Source organism: Morus notabilis, unplaced genomic scaffold (genome assembly GCF_000414095.1).
Source record: "Morus notabilis unplaced genomic scaffold, ASM41409v2 Scaffold99, whole genome shotgun sequence".
Lineage (NCBI taxonomy): Eukaryota > Viridiplantae > Streptophyta > Magnoliopsida > Rosales > Moraceae > Morus > Morus notabilis.
In genome coordinates, this window is record NW_010362482.1 from 1,220,574 (window position 1) to 1,237,387 (window position 16,814).

The 16,814-nt window shown below is 32.9% G+C and overlaps 1 protein-coding gene across 2 annotated transcripts in view; it reads right to left on the bottom strand.

Moving 5' to 3' along the window:
• LOC21410337 (alpha-glucan water dikinase, chloroplastic) overlaps positions 1-10,530 on the bottom strand; it is an 11,380-nt gene extending 850 nt beyond the window's left edge. Inside the window, exons 1-33 of one of the 2 annotated variants that reach the window (XM_024168095.1) lie at positions 10,344-10,530; positions 9,760-10,029; positions 9,078-9,122; positions 8,815-8,924; positions 8,638-8,716; positions 8,426-8,517; positions 8,162-8,315; positions 7,600-7,821; positions 7,071-7,409; positions 6,857-6,967; positions 6,594-6,689; positions 6,348-6,488; positions 6,177-6,265; positions 5,935-6,069; positions 5,353-5,515; positions 5,144-5,233; positions 4,883-5,065; positions 4,642-4,704; positions 4,499-4,561; positions 4,359-4,418; positions 4,115-4,267; positions 3,840-3,923; positions 3,495-3,671; positions 3,295-3,401; positions 2,863-3,076; positions 2,679-2,782; positions 2,392-2,527; positions 2,129-2,254; positions 1,774-1,884; positions 1,185-1,283; positions 479-652; positions 307-399; positions 8-60 (exon numbers count right to left, since the gene is read on the bottom strand). In XM_024168095.1, the coding sequence (XP_024023863.1) occupies positions 8-60; positions 307-399; positions 479-652; positions 1,185-1,283; positions 1,774-1,884; positions 2,129-2,254; positions 2,392-2,527; positions 2,679-2,782; positions 2,863-3,076; positions 3,295-3,401; positions 3,495-3,671; positions 3,840-3,923; positions 4,115-4,267; positions 4,359-4,418; positions 4,499-4,561; positions 4,642-4,704; positions 4,883-5,065; positions 5,144-5,233; positions 5,353-5,515; positions 5,935-6,069; positions 6,177-6,265; positions 6,348-6,488; positions 6,594-6,689; positions 6,857-6,967; positions 7,071-7,409; positions 7,600-7,821; positions 8,162-8,315; positions 8,426-8,517; positions 8,638-8,716; positions 8,815-8,924; positions 9,078-9,122; positions 9,760-10,008 (4,115 nt within the window). In that variant the 5' untranslated portion in view covers positions 10,009-10,029; positions 10,344-10,530. The remainder of the gene's footprint in view (positions 1-7; positions 61-306; positions 400-478; positions 653-1,184; positions 1,284-1,773; positions 1,885-2,128; positions 2,255-2,391; positions 2,528-2,678; positions 2,783-2,862; positions 3,077-3,294; positions 3,402-3,494; positions 3,672-3,839; positions 3,924-4,114; positions 4,268-4,358; positions 4,419-4,498; positions 4,562-4,641; positions 4,705-4,882; positions 5,066-5,143; positions 5,234-5,352; positions 5,516-5,934; positions 6,070-6,176; positions 6,266-6,347; positions 6,489-6,593; positions 6,690-6,856; positions 6,968-7,070; positions 7,410-7,599; positions 7,822-8,161; positions 8,316-8,425; positions 8,518-8,637; positions 8,717-8,814; positions 8,925-9,077; positions 9,123-9,759; positions 10,030-10,343) is intronic. The other variant, XM_024168096.1, reaches the window with a different exon arrangement.
• Between the last annotated feature and the right edge of the window lie 6,284 nt (positions 10,531-16,814).

Sequence of the window (16,814 nt, forward strand, 5' to 3'; positions counted from 1 at the left end):
TCGGAAGATTATCGACCGTCTTATAAAGAGTCCGATGGGTTTACTTGGATAACCCGACACCTGAAAAATTTTCCACAAAAATAGTGTGAATCATCACCATGATCTTTATTTCCATGGTTCTGACAGGGTTACTTGTATTGAAGCTATTTTTGTTTTGCACTAGAAGTTTGATGATTGGTTTGTTTCTTGATTACTTTCAACGTGAATATAATTACTGAAACCAGCAATTTGGCTTTGACAGCATATTCGATGCTCTATCCATTGATATCTTATGTTCTTATCAAGGAGAGATTCAGAATTCAATACCTGAGGAGAATTCAGATCATTCTTCTTGCAGAGAAAACTTAAAGCACGTCCAGGATAGGCTCCGACTAGGGTTTCTCCAAGTCCCTTAACAACCTATTCAAGTAATCAGAGTAGATCAGTGTCCCTGGTCAAATAATTAAAAAGTAAAGCAAAATGAAAACTAGAAAATTACCTCAGCATATATCTCTGAGTCGTCTCCTGAAGATGGATTAGTTGTGTGGATAACAAATGCATAGTCAGCATTAATAATTTCCTGAACAAGAACCGCCATACAGAGATAATCGTGGTCTAATTTTACTTTTCTTGTGCTGAAGTATGCTCTCTCATTCCATTTTGAAGCCCAGACCTGAATTATGAAAGACGAATAGCATAGCCCAAACCATAAAGAAAAGTCCAAACAGAATACTTGGCAACCATTTGAGTTTCTACTAGGAGAGTATTCAAGAGCGTGTGTAAATCTGTAGCTGGGAAGAAAATACAACATAGTAGGTCCTTTCTACAATCTCTACGGAAAATTACATACATCTGAATTCAGATAATTTCTTAGTTCTCTCAGTTGTCTCACCAAAGTAGTACTGACAAACAAAAATAACATATGAATTTGCTTACTTTTTTTCTTTTAAAATAAAATTTATGGGTTTGCTTGTTAAAAAAAATATATGAATTTATATAACAGAGAAAAAAGTGTGATCGAGAAAAGGAGTTATGTATCAACAATGAGACACAAATTAGAGAAACGGAAAACATTAATTAATTCCAACACTAACATGAGAGGCAGTTAATCTCTATTGTCCAGCATTATTGGAATAGAAAGCACATTATTGTGCTCCAATAAGGTTCTGATCTTTGGCATATGAGACGAGACAAAGTAGTCTTACTTTTTTTATAGCCGTCCATGCTTGATTCCACCTCTGTTCACCTTCATCACCAGGCCAAGGCATTCCAGAACTTTTCATTTTAGTTTTCAGCTCTTGTACCTGAAAATAACTTCATGTAAGCTATAGCATCTTCCAATTTTAAGCTTTAACTACATCTCTCTGTTTCTGCCTGGAAGGCCAAATAAATTGAGTTCTTTAAGTAGTACTTTTGCTACTTTAATGATATATTGAGTGACGTATTTAGTCAAGAAAATAAAAAATGTCAGACTTGCAAAATTTTGTTCTTGATTTGGGAAATGTTCGTGTATAGCTTCTTCTGTAGCAACTAAAATTTGGAAAAAAGTATAAGAAAGTAAGAAACGCATAGTTAGAAATGTGGAGTTTCTTGCATGATTTACATAGTAGAAAACCATTATTAGTTATCTGTCTATTTATTTCCTTTTTTCACTTTTGGGCGAAGCGAGCAACAGGGTGCCACAGACGCTGCCAGGACAGAACTCTTTACAGATACGCAAGACACGGAGCTCATATTATGTGGTACGTGATTGCTATAAATGAAATCTTAGAGCTACAAGTAGGAAGGACATACTAATTGGGGTGGTGCAGCAAGATGCAAAACTGTCTCGCGAATCTCCTTGAGGGAGCCAAAATCTTCTTCTTTCAGCTTTTTCTTCAGAATTTCTAGCTTTGCGGCCACTTCCTACAAATTATAAACAGGAAACACATCATTTAATATACTTTTCTAGTAACTAGGGAGTCCTAGCCTTGTAAATTTAGGATTTGGACTATTAACATAGAATTCTTTTACACCCTAAACAAAAAGGCCCCCAATTTTTCCTCTACTTAATATTCTTTTTTCTGAAAAACAAACGACAAAAAAGAGAGTGCACAAACGTATCTGTGCAATGCCTTACAGGTGCATGAAGTTAAGGAATGATGCAGACCTTATTTGAATCATCTGAGAGAACTTTCTCAAAAACTCCAAATGGGAGGGCAACTGATGTAGGAATTCCAATCCAAGATGGAACTTTTCCTTTTAGATAAGAAATATTCCGTGATTTGGCTCCAACCTAGGACAATCACAACCATTATGTAAGTCTTACAAAAATCAATAACAATGCCCTTAGAAGTTAAAAATACCAAATATAAAAACATAGGAATATAACTACTTTAGATTCAAGTTGAAACAAAATGTTGAAAGACTTACCATTTCGCTTGTGAATTCCTCGGACGATATGGCATATCTACCGTTGAACTTTTTTCTGACCAAAGTCAGAGTGGATGGTGCCCCTTCTTTTAGAGGACTTGTACTTGCATCAGCTAGCTCATCCTCCTTTACCTCACTAAAAAGTTATATAAGAAAGCAAGGACTTTTGTGTCAGTCCTATTCACTTTGTCAATGCTATCCTATTAGCACATATTATTGGTGATACCATTTCATCATGCACAGAATATAAGGTTTGTGACATCTTAGAGCTGAAGAGATGAAAGTACCTATAAGTTATATCAGCGGATGTTGGTTTTAAGTGTAACAACTTCCCTTCTCTGGCTCGTAGGTCAGACAGTGTGTTTGGATCAAAACACGTAGCAAAGCAGACCTGCCAATAAAAAGTTGGCCGTTTCAACAGTTTCCTATCAAATATGGTGCCAAGAAAACTATAAACTGATGAATGCTTACCTTGCCATTTCTTGCTCGAACAGAAACATGAGATAGGACATCTGGCATATCAGGTGTCAGCACAGCAACAGTACCATCTGGAATTTCTTCCTCTCCTTTAACACTTTTTGCCACTAAAATTGTTGGCTGCCCGTAAGATTTATTCTGAACAGCAAGCAACTCATCCACGACAACAACGTATCCGACAACTTCAACTGGGCTGATAACCTGCCAACTGTTCCACAGCATAAAAAATCGCATTGGAAAGTCATTACACCATGTGATAGTGAAGGCTAGAATGTGGTTCAACATTCAAGACCCTTAATTTTCAACTGTCCTGGATAAAAAAAAAGCCCAAGGCATTTCCTTTTTTTGTCAATGAATTTTAAAAGTAATATCTCTAATTATCTAAGCTTTTAACAGGGCGGTAGTCAGAGAAAACTGATAACTAACCTTCCTAGATGAGCTGTCTTTCGAAGAACTGGATCAAGTCGGTTAAGAAGTGAAGACAAAGAAGCAGCAGATCCAGCACGAATAATTTCTTCAGTAAATATGTTCACCTGCAAGGAGCAATAATAAGGACAAAAACAGCTGATGCAATAATACAGACAAACAAGACAAACATTTGAACGTGAACTAGAGGTATATAGTACCGCCCATTGGTCCACTCCAAGCAGTGATCCAAGATACTCCGCAGATGGTTGCAAAACACGCTGATACCACTCTGCCTTGCTCGCAAGAGCAAGACGGGTTCTGTCAAGGACTGATTTTGCATATAATGCCCAGTGATCATTGTTACTCTTTAACATGCTGGCAGCTTGATTCCATCCCTGCATAAGCAATGCAAGAAAAACTAAAAAAATAAATGAAAGAGGAAATTTCTAACGTCTAGAAAAAAAAATATATATATATATATATATATATATATATCTGTATCAAGATATCTTATTCTTTGCTACTTCATCGAAAAAATAGCTACAAAACATGAGTATCTTTACCTTCAAGCAGTAGATCAAATCCACATTATCATCTGAGGACAAAGCCAGATTTTCAAGAACCATAGCGATGAGGTACATTATTTTCTGCAAAATGCATAAATCAGCTAATCTGTGTAAAACCAAAGTCACACATATTCTTCCCAGCCAAAAAAAGAAAAAAAATTCACACATATTCTACACATAACTGGACAATATAAGTGAATAATGAAACACAAGAAAGTAAAGAGAAATTTATCACGAACAATTTAGGTACCAGTCAGATCAACAGAAATTACCCCTGGTCCAGCAGTATTTAATTCTTCATATCCCCTCTCAATGGCGGTCCTAACAGCAGAATCAAGGGCGATGTCCAAAAATAAAAGATCCCTCAGGCGATTATTTGGCTTAGAAAGCAATGGCCGAAGCTCCTGCCGAGTCTCTAGCAGACCCTACATCAAAAAATAAAATATATTTTCAAAATCAAAACTAGAGCATATGGGATTGCAGCAAAGAGGAAGCCAATGAAAAATTTTGACAAACCTCAAGAAGGGCTTCAACATTACTGTCTTCAATATGTTCTAGGACAAATTGCAGCAAATCCTGATTAAAATATATGTCAATTTTTCAACCAAAAAAAAAAAAAAACACGTAGAAGAATTAAGATGAAGTTAAAACATTACTGGAAATCCAGATGGCAAGCCTGATACAGGATTTATCTGTACTCCAACCATAAAGCCTTCACCCTGAAGAGAATAAAATGCTATCAAATGCTAACAACAGACTCCAAGTGTCTTGAGAAATTCAAGCCAGTTACTGAAGTTACCTCTGATCTGTAGCCCATACAATTTGAAATGGCAGACTCAAGGTCTGCACCTGAATGAACTGCCTGCAAGTAGTGTCAGTTTATTCAAATTTTCATACATTTGAGTTGCAACAAAATGTACTTAACCTACCGTGTAGAAAACAACAAAATCTCCATAGTTTACTAGTTGTATCTCATGAGGATTAATAACTGAAAAGGGAAAACAAGGAATGTGATAACTTTAGAGGTCTATGAAGCTAACCTTCAATGTTCTCATGTAGTTTCCTAGATCCCGAAGAAGACCTTTCGGGTCTGTCCTGAAATTTGGTTCAGAATGTATTGCACGATCATAGCTAAGAAGCCGCTCTTTTGTTATTCCGTTTTCATTCAAAGTTTTCCAGTAAACATCAATATTGAAGTCACTTTTGACATAGTCAATTAGAGCCTGCAATGAAATACCGAGTGAAAAAGCATCAACGGCTAGAGAGTCCCAAGTCGCTTGTAATATTTACAACATCAATACCTGACAAATAACAACATCATCTGGGCTAGTGTTATTATGCAACTTTTGATGCCATTCCTCCATCATTCCCCCCTTGCAATCATTGTTTCTCTGCATATAGCCAATAATAAGAGTTTAACAAACTCAAAAATTTGTCCACAGACAAGAGCAAGGGCAAATTAAATTCATTAACACAAAACTAAAAAATAAAAATAAGAAAAGGTGTCCACCTGAAGAACCAGGATTTCATCCCGAATTCGCTGTCCCACGTCGCCTTCACCACCTCGACCAACAGTAGACATTATCATCCGCAGAAGTTCCCGATATTCTGGGTAACTTGTATAAATATTCTGGAGATTGTCTGTGAGCCTGTCTTGTGCTTTACTGATCTCACTGTATCATTAGAACTTACTGTTAGATTCAGAGGACACAACATCCCACATTCATGTAAAATTTAGGAAAAGACAAGTCTTTTCATAAATAATTAGTGAGTGTATCGAGCCCAATTATTGCCCTAGCTGACCCCAGATCGACCATGGAGATTTGGGTTTCAAAAAAAGAAAAAGAGTCTAAAACCCTTGAGCTGTATCTAGTTCATCATAGTGAAATTTTGCGGTAGCTGAAAGTGAACATAGCTCTCACATCGAGGATAAACGACTATGAGTCTGCTTGTTTGTTTGTTTTTCTTCAGCTGTTTTTTGTTGCATGATGCAAGCCATTCAAGAAAAAGGGGAAAACCGGAAAAGATCCCAAGACCTAAATGTCACAAAAAAGTTATAATGGGTAAATTCTAGAGATCGTAAGAAATGTACCGTGGTTTCACGTTATAATTTTTATTCCAAATGAGTTGCCTTGTAGCCATAAACCTCATCCACACCAGAATAGCTGCAAGACCTAATTCTCCAGCATCTTTGGCTTGATCCGTCAAGTCTGCTGCAATGTTGAATCTAAGAGAAAGGAAAATAAATGTCATGAACACAAAACAAATCAAACGAAATAAGAAGTAACCAAGTCTATGGAACTAAAACTAATTTTACTCCTCAGAAAGACAGACCGATGCATAAAGGATTTCTGCGCCTCACTCTCCATATCAGCTATTGTATCCAACAAAGCCTTTGCAGTACCCTTGCCATCACCAGTATCCTTGATGGTTTAAATATCAGTCAGTAAGATTGTAAACGGCTAGCTAAGAGAGTCACATGATGAACAAAAAACTGGAAACAACCTTCTGGACTTGCTTGGATCCAGCAGCAAAGTTAACATAGAAGTCTGAGCCATTGCTCTTGATCCACTTTCCAGCAGATTGAATGACAAATGGCAATCCCCTAAAACTTTCTTCTTCAATTTCTATTTCCAAATGTTGGACCTGGAAATTATATTATGAATTTTCAAACTATTGTTTACTTAATTGAAACCATTAGCAGACTTTGAAGCAAGAAAACTAGGTAAAAAAGTAATTGTCTAGGAGTACCTCGTTGGTAGATTCATGAGAACTAAATGAAAATGGTGTATCCACAGCCCCGTTTACAGAAACAGAACCTGGAGGTAGCACTTCCGGAGGTGGTGCCTGAAAACGTGAATTTTACTTTCAATCTTTCGTGTTGGGTCACTTATTTTTTTACAAATGCACGAAAAGATGCAGAAAAAAGATATAGCAGAAAACATTTATAGGAAACTCATTATTCAACATATTCTCAAGACCATCCTCTCAATTAATAGAGGATAGAATATTACCAACCACTCCCCAGCATTGTTTTTGGACAAAGCCCAATGAAGAGTAATTGGCTCTTTTTGATCTGTGGCCAGAAGAATCTTTGTCTTGCCAGCAGGCTTGGTCACGAGTACCTTAAAATTATGTCAGCACTCTGAAAATTAGCATAATACTTACAAATGAATCGTTTCATTGAAAAATAAAATGAAGAAAATTATAAACACATCATTGTCACACCAGAAGTTCCTGATTTTCGATCTTGAAGATGTTCCTGTTCAGAACAGTTTCACCAGCATGTTCTTCCTTTGCCTTGGCAAAAAGCTCAACTGTTGTCAAGGCTTTTGGTTTGACTGAAACATTTTCATCCACAGATTTAGCTGCATATTTGTTGAGAAGGTGCGTCAAGTCCCTCTTCTTGCGCTGAATACGCTCAACTCTAAAATACTTTTTATCCTGCAATTGCTTGGCAACCGTAGTTTGTATCTCTCCTTGGTTGATCTTCTTCCGTAACTCGTCAAGAGACAGACCTTTCTCTAGTTCCATTTGCAACTCCTTTCTTGCTTCCTCAAACTCCCTCTGTTTTATTGAACGTCATATTTATCACAGAAAAAAAAAGTAAAAAGAATGTTAGGTGATACAGCTTAATATCAAGAAAAAACGCATACAACAAGGGACATGGCTCATTCATTTCACTGAGAGCCTAGAACTTCACTTCACACGGAAAAAATGTTCCAAACAGATCAGATAGAGGGGATTTGAAATTTACAAGTTGTTGCTTCTCGGAGTAGTTGGGTTTCCCTGCTTTCTCCCAGCGGATATAAGCTTGTACTTGTACAAGATCATCAGGGATTCCTTTTGAAACCGGAACAGATGGCTCCTTAACATCACCGCCATCATTCTCTTTAGTCAGCCTGGCTCGAAGTTCCTGAATGGAAATACCCCTGGCTACTTCATTCAATAGCTCATTTCGAGCTGCTTCATACTCCTCCTATAGCATAATAAAATGCGCCACTTTTCAGTATTTATTTTGCTGGAAATCATTAAATAGATTCCAACTAGGAACATTTAGTATTCAACATTTTTAATCTATATCTACCTAAAGAGAGAAAATAAATAGGTTAAGCCAGAAAAAGGTTGGTGAAAATCATAAAACGAGGAAGAACAGACAGCTTTCCCTGCAGACAGTAAGAGAGATACTGTTGCCCGGACACACGTCACACGCCAATATTCTTCCTCCCTTGAGGAAGAAAAAATAAAGAGAGATACAGTTGGACATGCAGCAATATGACAATATCTAATTATGCAGATATAGAGCACATTTCACATACCTTCTCTTGCTCTGGGGTGTACATCTGTTTACCCCTTCTCTCCCATCTCAAATACGCTTGAATCTGCACAAGATCTTCAGGAACCGAAACACTTGAAATCCGCTCCTCTTTTGCAGGTAACTTAACATGAAAGTTGTTGCCATTATTTTTAAACCTGTGAATTGGAAAGTTTTGATGGGGAGAAAAAAGAAACCTTAATCAGCTTACAATGAAAGTAACTCGACTTCAAAAAATAAATAAATAAATAAACTTCTTAGATCTCACCATTTATTCTTCCTTTCATCGACTATAAGAAACTCTATCGCTTGTACTTCAGGATCATCAATTTCAATTTTGAGGAAGGAATTGGAGCCAGACTAGAGAAAAATTGACAAGCAAATGAAACTTATATCAGCCTGAACTTGGATGGGTCCACAAACATTTGTGTTGAAGAAGCCATTGGGCGAAGAACTTTTCTTCTGATATGGAGGACTTACTTTGGAAAATGGAGTTCTAAGAGCTCTGTTCTTGTATTCTTTGGTTCCACCTGGTTGACGAGAAGGAAGCACCCACTTTCTGGAAATAGGAAAATGGCATAAGAAATTTAACTATCTGAAATTATAAGGCAAAAACTTTTCTTATTTGAGTAAAAATTCACCAAAAGCTGAACTTACTCTTTTCTGTCTTTAACTGCACCCCAGTGAAGAAGCAAAGAATCACTACTATACGTGACTTGAATCTCGACTTGTGTGGGAGAACCCGGCATTGGGGCACTAACAACAACCTACTCAACAAACTTCTGTTAGTATAATTCTGCCAATGAAATCTGAATCAAGTTTGACATTATGATCACTCAAAAGTGTCTCAACTCACTAAACCCAAAAGACTGTCCAAACACTTCGGATCACTAAGCACCTAGAATTCACACTATAAGTACCTGCAATTCAATGCTTCCATCAAGGTTGAATTTTTCTGCAAGCTGCTACAAGACAAAAGGATGGTCAAAACATAAACTCACGCTGAAACCATTCTGTAAACAAATTTCAATTGGACATTAACATATTGAGTAAAGTCAATATGATTTCGCTTCAATAGCAAGATGAATATCAAGGAAAACGATAACCATTTTAAGAGGAAGTGAATTTAAAATACCAAAAAATATGAACTATAGATCGCAACCGTTCTCAAAGTTTCTCCAAACATATTAAAAGAAAAGGTCACTAAAATAAAATAAACGATAAAATATCTATATTAAAAATAAAATAAAATAAGCGACCCAGATGTTCGTAGACAGCAAATTTGTTCTTGGACCTCGAACATAAATGCCGACCACCAAAATAATAATAAGTAGCTAAGTACTAAGCTACACCAATTATTATTATTATTATTATTATTATTATTATTATTTGAAAGGAATACCAATTCCTCAAAAAAAGAAAAAAAAGAAAAAAGGAATACCAATTAATTAGTATTGGCTACAGCTACTTGTATCCTTTATCATCAATTCCTAATTACAGACACCCTTTTCTAATAAACCAAATTCTATAAATTACAAAAAAAAAAATCACATAAATGTCTGCATCCCCATTAAATTCAAAATGTCAGCAGGTGGAAATTACCTTTGAATCTGCATGGGTGGCTAAGACGGCACGAGGAATGGCAGATGAACGGCGACGCGATCCCATTGCTAAATTTGGTTTCTCGACAACCAACTTTTTCCCGGAAAATTTCTTCGATGACTGCGACTTCCGTGTCGGTGCGTTGACGCGCGAAGCTTGGAACAATGTGTTTGCAGGAATTCCAGAAGAATTGAGTTTGCTTCGGAGCAGACTCTGGTTGAGCATATTATTGCCAATGGAGCTGCTCATATTCGTTGCCTCTTCTTGATTCTGAAGAAACCAAAAGAATCAAAGCGCAAGCGAATCAGAAAAGCACCGAACAATGTGCAAAATCGTTAAAAGTTTAAACGTGATTCTAAAGGAAAAATCTTAGAGGTCCAGTCGTTTTCGACGAAAATTTCGTTACTAATTATTCTCAATTTATCTTGAAATACACTGATTCGAAGATTCCAAAATAACAAAGAGATTTTGCAAAATCAGATTTCTATCAAATTCAGCGATGTCGAGCTCAAAAATGGCGTAAAAAAAATCTAAAACCGATCAAAGTCTCGGAAGAAACGAGAAAACTGAATCGTGGAAGTTACCTTTGATCGGAGTTCCTGAATTCAGAGAATATACGATCAGATTCTGGAAAATGAAAGAACGAGAAGTGAGAATCGAGGCCTTTTTTGCTGAAATATTGGATTAGAGCTTCAAGCTAAGCTTTAAAGCTTTCACAGTTTTTCACTCTCACTCTCTTTCTTTCTTAATTGGTAGGCTTTCTCTCTGATTCTCGAGTTCAGGGGCCCAAATTAAAGTCGCGTTATTTTACTTAAATTTAGAATTTAAATTTTATTAAAATAAAAATATTTATAAAAATAATCACATTAAATATTTTTATTATAATAAAATTTTTTTTTATAAAATTACATCTTAATTTAAATTAAAAATTCTAATTAATGAATTAAACAGATCCGGTTAATGATGCTTTATCAATACGAAGTACACGTGGCGGTCTTTTACTCGGCCACGTTCCGCAAAGCTCGGTGGTGGAACTGGTCACGTGGGGAATGCTGGGAGCGTCAAGAGAGAGAGATATTTGAGAGACCGATATTATTCATCAATTAGATTGGGTTTTTGATTGCCCTCATCTCCGAGGGAAATTCATTATTTACCATTTCTTTTTTTTCTTTTTGAACTTAAATTAGGTTGATAAATATTTTAAACTGTCGAGAATATTTAGTTTATAAATTCAGAATTATAATTTAAAATTATTATCGTTTTATATTTTTATGAAAAAAAATACTGTAACGAATCATGAATTATGATTCGAATTATGTCACGAATCTCTATTCTAAACGTCTCTAGATATTCACCCGTATGAAAATTGTACTAACTTTTCAGTGTTTGGTTGTTCTTTTAGAGTGTAACTTGAGTGTAATTTTTAAGTTATAACTTGAGTTAAAATTGTAACTTGAATAAAGTTGAGTAAAGTTGAATAAAGTTGAAACTTAAAAGAACATGAACTTGAATAAATTTGAAACTCGAGTTGTCTTTTCTTGAATTTTTTAAACAAAAGAACATAAAGTTTTAATGGTTTATATAATAGGTGCTCCCACTGTAGATTTCTTCTTTTTGGATTTCTAGTTTATTTTTCCTTTTTTTAAAAAAAAAAATTCTCATTGATTTTGTGGAGCATAGTATGTGACTTAACATTTCCTTTTTTGGATCCTCAGTGAATAGATGAGAAATTAATTTTAAAATAAAATTGTAAGACGTAATTTCTTTTGATAGTTATTATTAATTTTTTGTAAATGGAGAGAATTTTTTTTTTAGGATAAACTTAGAGGATTTATTAATCAAATAAAATTATTTCTTACAACGCTACTAATAAAATAAAGTAAATAATCACGTTAAAATAAATTAAGGGATGAAACAAAAATATTACCAGCTAGCATGTGGGCTACATTATAGTGATTCATAGGTCAATTTCATCTTTAAATTTAGAAAAGCGTGATATTTAGCTCAAATATCTCAAGTGAGAAGATATTTCCCATTTCGTCAACTAGCCAAAATGTCATTTACGTAAATTCAATGTAACACAATTTTATATGCACCCATTTGCAGTCATTTCCAAGACACCTAGATTCTATTATATTCACTGTCTGCATGACACCTCTTTTAGTGATATCTACGATTCATTATTTAAAGAGGGTCGGATTTTTTTTTTAAATATATATATATATATATATATATTATTTTAAACCTCGTCCGTCCGTTTGGTAATTGAAAAAGTCTAGAAATAAATAAATAAATAAATAAATAAATAAAGATATGAAATGCAAATACATCACGGAAGTGTGTTGATAATGAAAGAGATTTGACTCACGAGCTATAAAAACAAAGTTTGGGGTGGAAGATACAAAAAGAAAAAAAAAAAAAAGAAGAAAAGAAAAAAGACTCGCCTGAAAATGATTGCAAAAATATGGGTGAGACACTTGCCTACCACTGAAGCAATCCGTTTGAAATGTGATAAATCTCACTTTTGCTATTATAACATGTAAAGCTTGTGATATGATTACTTTTTATTAGAAAGAGTAACACGTGGTATTAGATTTAGAGATATACATCTGGATTTTTCCTTTTTTAATTTGTGTATAGGCTATAGCATATGAGTCGTTAAAACAGATTATTTGAATCCCGTTCATTTCGTCGATTCGAGTTTAAAATTTAAGTTTTGTTATAGTAAAAAATTCTTAAAAATAGTCACATTTAACTTTTTTATTACAGTAAAAAACTCTCACATAAAATCACATCTTAACTCAAATTACAAACTCGAATCAGCAAAATGAACGAGCCCATATTTTGTCTAAAGTTTTTGTCAAGATCACATAAAGAGGAAGAAATGCAGGATAGAGAGAGAGAGCGTTCCCACTTCACACTGGTAATATATTGTAAGACTTGTATTTCAAATATTGAGGGGTTGTTCTTTTGTATTTTTGAATTAGAATGATTTGAGTGATGATTTTGAATTGAATTTGAGTTATAGTTTGAGTTGAAGTTGTAACTTGAGTTTGTGTTTAGATGTGCACATTTGAGTTATGATTTGAATTGAGAATCTATTTGAGTTTGTGTTTGGGTGAGTCAAAACTTAAATTTATATTTAGATAGTATTTTAATAAAAACTCAATGGTGATGAAAATTTTTAATAGGGTATATGGGTGGGTTTTTATTCATTTTTTCGTTGTGAATGCATAAAAAAATCATCTCAATCAGAATTAAAACGAAAAATTATGACATTTTTAAGAATAAAAAAAATATTGTTCATTAACTTGAATTCGAGTTGAAGGGGAAACTTGAACTCAAGTTTAACTTTAAACTCGAGTTCAAACTCAAATTTTACAAAAAAATATGAATTTAAATAAAATTATAACTTGAGTTTAAATTTTTTTTGAGTTTTGTTGTAAAATAATAATTCCTGAGTTTTTGAGCTTTTTTTTTATTTTCCTAATAATTGAATTTTTGAGCCTGACATTTGACATCACTTGCCTCATTCGGATATTTTTAAAATTTCCTTTGGTGGAGAGCTGGGATATTGACTCAATTCGTGGCAATAGGGAGATGTTTTCAAAATAGGGATATTAACATAAATAAATACACCTCTTAGATTGTTTTCCCAATTTATTCTTCTAATTTTAGAAACTATAAAGGGATCTTTTTTTTTGCTCAAATGTATAAAGAGATCTTTTGATTTTTTTTTTAATCTTGACAAATATCTTTAAAATATATGGGTTAGAATTTTTACCATTTATTTTTTATTTATGATTTGTTTAGGTAAATAATTATATTAATAAAAAGGTATTTATTAAAAATAAAAAGTAAAAATCCAGACTCATACACTCTCAAAGATAAATTCTCAATTTTTTCTTTTTTTAAAAAAAAGTTGTTTCAAGTTTATTTCTTGCTTACTTGTGTGGACGAAAAACAAGACTATAAACAAAAATATTCTTAATAGAACCGAATTTACTTTAGAAGATAAAACTTCATAATATTTTTTGGAATTTTATATTATATGTTGGTTTTTTTTTTTGCTTTTATAAATGTTTAAAATATTTTTCAGAAACCATTTAAGAGTGTTTTTCTCTTTTAACCCTATTTTTTATCCAAAACATACGTAAGGGATAAAATTAAAATAAAATTGTCAAACTTAAAATACATTTGTACTAGATTCTAAAAACAGAAAAATAGATTAAGAAATTCATAAAACTAAGAGATATCTTTATGTAATTGACCACTTCAAAATATTTAAGTGACGTTTAGTTTATGAGTTTAAAATTATGATTTATTATTTTAATTTTTAAATTTTAAATTTTTATAAAAAAAAATATTATAACATAACTAAAAACGATAATCTTAAATTAGATAAAATCCTTAGAACAAACGTTATCTTAATTCTCAAATGATTCTGAGGATCCATGAGTTCATTAATTTATATTCCCGGAATCTACTTATAATGAGAAAGCACCACATTTATGAGAGATGAAAGATATATAAGTAGAAATCGTACTTTTGTCGTCTTTCCACCACGTAAATCTAAATATGCAATTAATAATATGGAATAATTGATTTTGATGTTGAAGATATGATAAAAGATATATTGGGATATTCGTCTTTGATTTTATATATATGGTACTTTGATTTGCATATACCTTGTTTTTCACAGATATTAGATAGTAAGTGTCCGTTTATTTCTTGTATTCGTTTCTGATTCGAAATCATGATTCATGATTCACTATAGTATTTTTCTCTTACAAAATACACATGTAAAATGAGAATAATTTTGAATCATAATTCTGAATACATGAACTAAACATTACCGTCTCCTAGGATCATAGATGAATTATGATTTCTCGAATATCTATTTCCAGCCCATAAATTGGTTTATACAGATATGAACATACTAATTTGAAAATTGAAATGTTATTTTTGTGGGTGAAATATTATGAAATGTTTTTTTTTTTTTTGGAAAAGGAGGTAGTTTACAGTTTTGTTTGCTTGATCAATTTGGAAATGAAAAAATATGAAGTGACGGGTGCGTTTGGAATTAGTTCTAAAATAATTTTACTTTTTGTATAAAAAAGGAAATGAAAACATTTTCAATCTCATATATAAATTATTTTTAAAAATATGTTTGGTAGTTTTATCAAAATATTACTTTCAGTATAAAAAAGCCCATTAATCTCTATCTCACTCTCTCTCTCTACTCGAGAGAGGAGAAAACGCAAACAAAAAATGAAAAACGACTAAAAGTCATTTTTTATTTCTCTCACATTTTACACTAAACTAAAAAATCGTGTTTATTTTTATTTTTTATCTTTATTGCACCAAACGTTATTTTGGAAATATCTTTATTTTTTCTTTCTCAAAAAACTTGAAAAATAAAAACAGAATCAATTCCAAATACGACCGACGATTTTCCGGTCCTCTTCCCTCCCTGTTAGGGATAAGTTTTTTACCTATAAGTGTGGACACTTGTGGATACCCGTCTCTAATAGCATGGAGAGAAATATGAGTGTTTACATTATTCCCGAATTAGATGTAGGGTAGGGTGAGGAAAGCACCCATTGCTCCACCCAACTTGATATATATGTAGTTTTATCTTTTTAAAAAAGTATTTATTTTTTATATATATTTTATCTTATTTCTTATTACAAATTTTAAGTTTTATGAACTAGAACAAGCAAGCAATAAGGTTGGTGTGGAGGAAATAAACAAAATAGAAGGATAATATTCTTAGTGTATCCAATATTGTGACGCTCGATTCATTTAATTAACCATGCTACTAATAAATTAAGCTAGTTAATGATTAACTTAAGCTAACTAATTGTTATATTAGCTAGCTTAATTAAATATTAGTAGCATGGTTAAATGAACCGGGCGTCACAAATGTTTTAGTTCAAAGACTTCAATTTATTACCTAAGTACTGCATTGAAATTTTATTATTTTATGTTTTTGAGATTTGGTTAGTTATTTTGAGCGTTTGGATTTTCTTTTGAGACTTTGGTTTGTTTTTATGAGATGATAATGACATGTTATTGAATTTTATATTTAATTTGATACAATTTACTCTTTAAGTGTTAATAATATTGTAAGATTTTTTTTCAACGGGCAAATTGTTAAGGCATAAGAAAAGCCTCCTGATTCCTGAGAGGCAAAAGTGAAGACAAAGGCAGGGGCGGGGGAAGCATGCCCGACCCTGGTATTTTCATAAATCGACAAACGACAATGCACCTGCATGTGCTGTTTTTCAATAAACGACATTTCATTTTGCTTTGACGAAAAAAATCATATCGAAAGAAAACTAACATGCCGTTTCTGATAATGAGTCAAATCAACCCAAGGAGTTATTGGCCCTCGTAAACGAGGCGTCATTTTATAATTGATAATTATCTGAACGACACGTTTTTATTTATTTATTTTTCATTTTTTTTTGGAAATAGCATAATATAGGAAGACAATTGTTTTGAGTAACTGAAACGACATATTCTATTTCGCGATACTGGTAAACGACAATTATCACATACAGTATTAATTTAACAAACAAAACATTGTATTCTGTGTGTAATTAAATGAACTACGTTCAACAATGTACCTACACATTAAAATTGTTAATTTTTTAAAGCTTTTTTTTTTTTTTTTTTGCTTGAAAATCTTATAAAAATTACATCAACTAATAAAACTATATCAAATGGTATCCCAACCAAACCAATCTATCATCAAATTACAACGTCCTAAAAGGCTAAACCATCTCTAGCTTAAAAATAACTAATCAAATTAATAAATAATATATAATAAAATTATATAAAGCAATTAAGCAAAGATAGATATGAAAAATCTCCCTCTTACCCACCACCACAACAAGCAACTGCAAAGTCTCCGAAGCATGAATGGCAGCAAAGATGCTAAAGAAACATATACACCAAAAATCCCAAAATACATCCTTAAAAAAAAAAAAAAAAAAAAAAAAAAAATTACCCAAAAAAAAAAAAAAAAAAAAAAAAAAGAATTACCCAAT